Consider the following 3,935-nt stretch of genomic DNA (forward strand, 5'->3'; position numbering starts at 1 on the left):
GGTTGTATATATTTGCTCATTTTCCATAAAAGAAACAAATGTATTGTCAGTTTGTGTTTTATTTGAGTTTGATGCATACAAATACTGCACTGTATATGATGATTATGAAAATGCACTTTTCATAAAAGGCCAGCTCGACCAGTTGGATAGAGGCTCACAAACAAAACTGTGTGGTCAGTAAACAAAAAAAATGGCGTTTGTGGTTATATTGGCCCATATTGATAAAAATGCAACAAATATTTTTCCATGCTTTTTTCTTGGTCCGGCAGTTAAAGGGTTAAGAGTAGAAACTCTGTGGCAATAAAACCTAAGTTAAAGACATTTGCTGAAGAACTTCAATCCTAAACATGAAACTAAGTGGTTAAATGTGTCAGACAGGAACCTCTGTATCAGCCTGCAGAAAGATGCTGACTCGTTGACTTGTAACACTTCCAAATAAAGAACCCATTATCTGATTTTCATTTCCCTCCTTCACATACAAAATATATTGGTTTCGCATATCAACCAAGAAAGATCAGACTAAGTTTTTAGTAATTTGTCATTAAATCACATTTTGTACAAATTATATATATTTGTAAATTGTCATTTTTGTGGATCATCGCTTTGTTCAACCGCTTCTATTTCCATTTTCACCCTCTTTTACTTTGTCATCAGTACAACCAAGCTCTGGTTTCCAGTAAAGACTAGTCGAAGGGTCATTAAAATGGTGTGTGTGTGTGTGTGTGGTGTGTGTGTGGTGTGTGTGTGTGTGTGTGTGTGTGTGTGGTGTGTGTTTTGAGAAACCTGACGAAGCCATGAAAGTCTAAGGTCATATGAAAAAAGTGTCTGGGTTGGGAGTCTCCATGTCTTCTGTGGGAGGAACAACGAGGCGCGAAGGAGTAGGAAACACACAATCAAACATCGAACAACCACACGAACACACACACACACACACACAACACAACACACACACCACACACACACACACACACAGACACACACACAGACCACATCCGAGTGTCTTTGCCTTGGTGGCGGTTGTAATTGGGACAATTATTGTAATGAAAAAGCAGAGCACTCACTCAGACCACACTAAACTGACAGAAAAACCATCATTCCATAAATTTGTTGGAAATTCAGAGTTTCTTATTGGATTACAACATATTCCCATGAACAATTCCAGAAGCCACAATTAAAAATGTTCCGGCAGTGACGGTCCTGACACACCACACACACACACACACACACACACACACACACACACACACACACAGCACACACACACACATCACCACCACACACACACCAACACACCACACATCACACACCTCTCTCTCTCGTCTCTCTCTCATCTCTTCTCTCTCGTCATCCTCATCTCTCTTTCTCTCTCCGATCTCATCTCTCTCTCTTCTCTCTCTCTCTCATCTCTCTCTCCTCTTCCTCTCTCTTTCTCTCTCTCTCGTCTCTCTCTTCTCTCTCCATACACACACCACACAGAACAACCTATAGAATATATATTTATATATTTGAGTGGTTCTACCAATTTTTTTAAGTGCAATATTTGAAAACGTGTATTTGACGATTTTAGCGCAGACTTTTTATCTCATAACTCAACTAAATTAAAATTTCAAATGTGTTTGAAGTCCCATTGGTGGTGTGGTGTGGTGTGTTTGTGTGTGTGTGTGTGTGTGTGTGTGCGCGTGTGCGCGTGCGTGCGTGCGTGCGTGCGTGCGTGCGTGCGTGTGTTGACTCGGCATTCAATTGGGACACACCATTTTTGGGAACAAGCAAACTTTAGAGAGTCCGTCTGTGAGACATAAACATTTGTGGTTTGTTACAAAAAAACTGTTGAATATGAGAGACGAACTGATCCCAACTCAAAACGGCTTCTTTACGCTGGAGGACTTCCAGAAGCAGCAAATAAAGTGATGAAAAAAATAAATATAATGGTTTCTCATCTCAAGAGCTCATTAAGTTCCTCGGCAACTTTTCACTCACAGAAAGGAGCGTTTTATTTCCCCACATTCCCCTTTTTGTGAGTCACCAGCTTCTCTTGACCCAGAGTGATGTTTGGTTTCCTGCCAACAGTAACTTTACAGCTACTGTACAGTAAAGTAAGACCTTGCCAACGTTTGGCTGGAGTCCATTCAGCAGAAAAACCAAAGCGTAAAATAACTTTGTTTTATGGTGTTTCATACTTTATTGGTTTGAGCCGGTGGGAACGGGGGTTCAGTTTTGTTTCGTTTCACATTGAAACTGTTTCTGTTTCAACATATTAATAGGAACTGCTTCTCCCTCTCAGCTTAATCTTCTTTTGTTTGATGTACGCTTCCTTCTTTCCTTTCTTTCTTTCTTTTCTTGATTCCTTTACTAACTAATTGTCCTTAGTTCCTTCCTTTCCCATCTCCTCGACATTCCCTTTTCACTTTTGATTTTTCCCTCCAATATTTTGTACTTTTGTATAATATTCCTATTTTGCTCCTGTCCAACTATTTCTCCTCTCCCTCGCCTTCTTAACCTTTCTTTCTGTTTCTTTTTCCTTTTACAATTGCATTGCGTATGTATAAATGTGTATTTGATATAGGTATATACACATTGCATACATATTTTTATATATATTTGTATTTTTGTATTCGGGATTGTAGGAAACGGTATTTCGATCTCTCTGTCTGTACACAGAGATTGACAATAAAGTTGACTTTGACTTTGCACCCTCCTAATCTTTGTCCCTCCTCTTCCTCTCGTAGAAGTCGGGGAGGAAGGCCAGCGGTGTGAGAAGACGTCTCGAGTCTCGCTGGATCACCAGTTCTCCGACGCCGACGACTCGGATGACGACGGCGAGGACGTGGACGATGACGACGAAGACGAGGACGACTACGATGGAGACTTTACGCCAAAAACCCGCTCTCGCTCCACCAGCCCTCAGCCGTTCAGCCTGCCCTCCATGTCCATCACCGCCATGGCCTCCTCCCACCCTCACCTCTCTCCCCTCTCTCACCTCGCTCACCCCTCGGACCTCATGGGGAGCGCCAACAAACCGCCGCTTTTCGGGTATTTCACCACCGTGCCGAGCATCCAGATCACTCCTCAGGCTCCACCGATCATCCACAGCCAGGCGGAGTTTCAGAGGAATCAACTCCTTTCTCCCCCCTCCATGGATGAAGACCTCCCCTCTCCAGACCCTTCCTCTCGCCTGTCCTCCCCCGGGTTAGAAATCTCCGGATGTCCATCCCCGATCTCGCCTTCTTCGTCCCCATCGTCCCGTCGATATCTCTCCCCACGCCGCGATCTTTCACCTTGTGCCGGACATCTTTCACCCCGTCGAGACCTCTCCCCAATGCGTCATATCTCCCCAAAGAGAGACCTTGCAGGGGGTTACAGACGAGACCTCTCCCCCAGGAGGGGTCACCTCTCGCTGCTCTCCCCTCTCTCACGGCCTACGTCTCCAGCAGGAAGAGACTACAAGCGAGACCTTTCACCCCGAGGACGTCACAGAGCGATGATCCGGGCGGCGTCCCCCCGTCGAGGGCTGCACCAACACCTCCACCACCCGAGGTAATTCAATTCAAATTCAATTCAGAGGATTTATTGTAATATGTACAAAGCTACAGTTAGACCCTCCAGAAAAACGCGGGCAAAATTCCTTGATTATGCGATTAAACATGCGGGGTTTATGTGATTTTATGCGGTGAAACTGCGGGAAGTTGCGAAATATGCTAAATATGCGGGAAAAGAATTATCGATTTTTTTTTAAATATTGGGCTGTCTTATTTATTCTCTCTCACACACAACCTGCCACTAACGTTAAACCCCTTTACTATTCAATTAAACACATTCAATGTTTATTTATTGTAAAAGCAATTGGGCTATTTTAATCTCACGCACACACGCACGCACGCACACACACACACGCACACGCACACACACACACACACGCACACGCACACGCACACGCA

At 44.0% G+C, this 3,935-nt stretch overlaps 1 protein-coding gene across 1 annotated transcript; it reads left to right on the plus strand.

Annotated features, from left to right (window-relative positions):
• The first annotated feature begins 784 nt into the window (after positions 1 to 784).
• Positions 785 to 3,538, plus strand: LOC104945245 (transcription factor HIVEP2-like). Its single transcript, XM_010770884.1, has 2 exons — positions 785 to 879; positions 2,727 to 3,538. Exons 1-2 carry the CDS (start codon positions 813 to 815, stop codon positions 3,536 to 3,538), a joined length of 879 nt encoding a protein of 292 aa, XP_010769186.1. The 5' UTR covers positions 785 to 812.
• Positions 3,539 to 3,935: the final 397 nt, after the last annotated feature.

This window comes from Notothenia coriiceps, unplaced genomic scaffold (assembly GCF_000735185.1).
Source record: "Notothenia coriiceps isolate Sejong01 unplaced genomic scaffold, NC01 NC01_scaffold00009305, whole genome shotgun sequence".
NCBI lineage: Eukaryota > Metazoa > Chordata > Actinopteri > Perciformes > Nototheniidae > Notothenia > Notothenia coriiceps.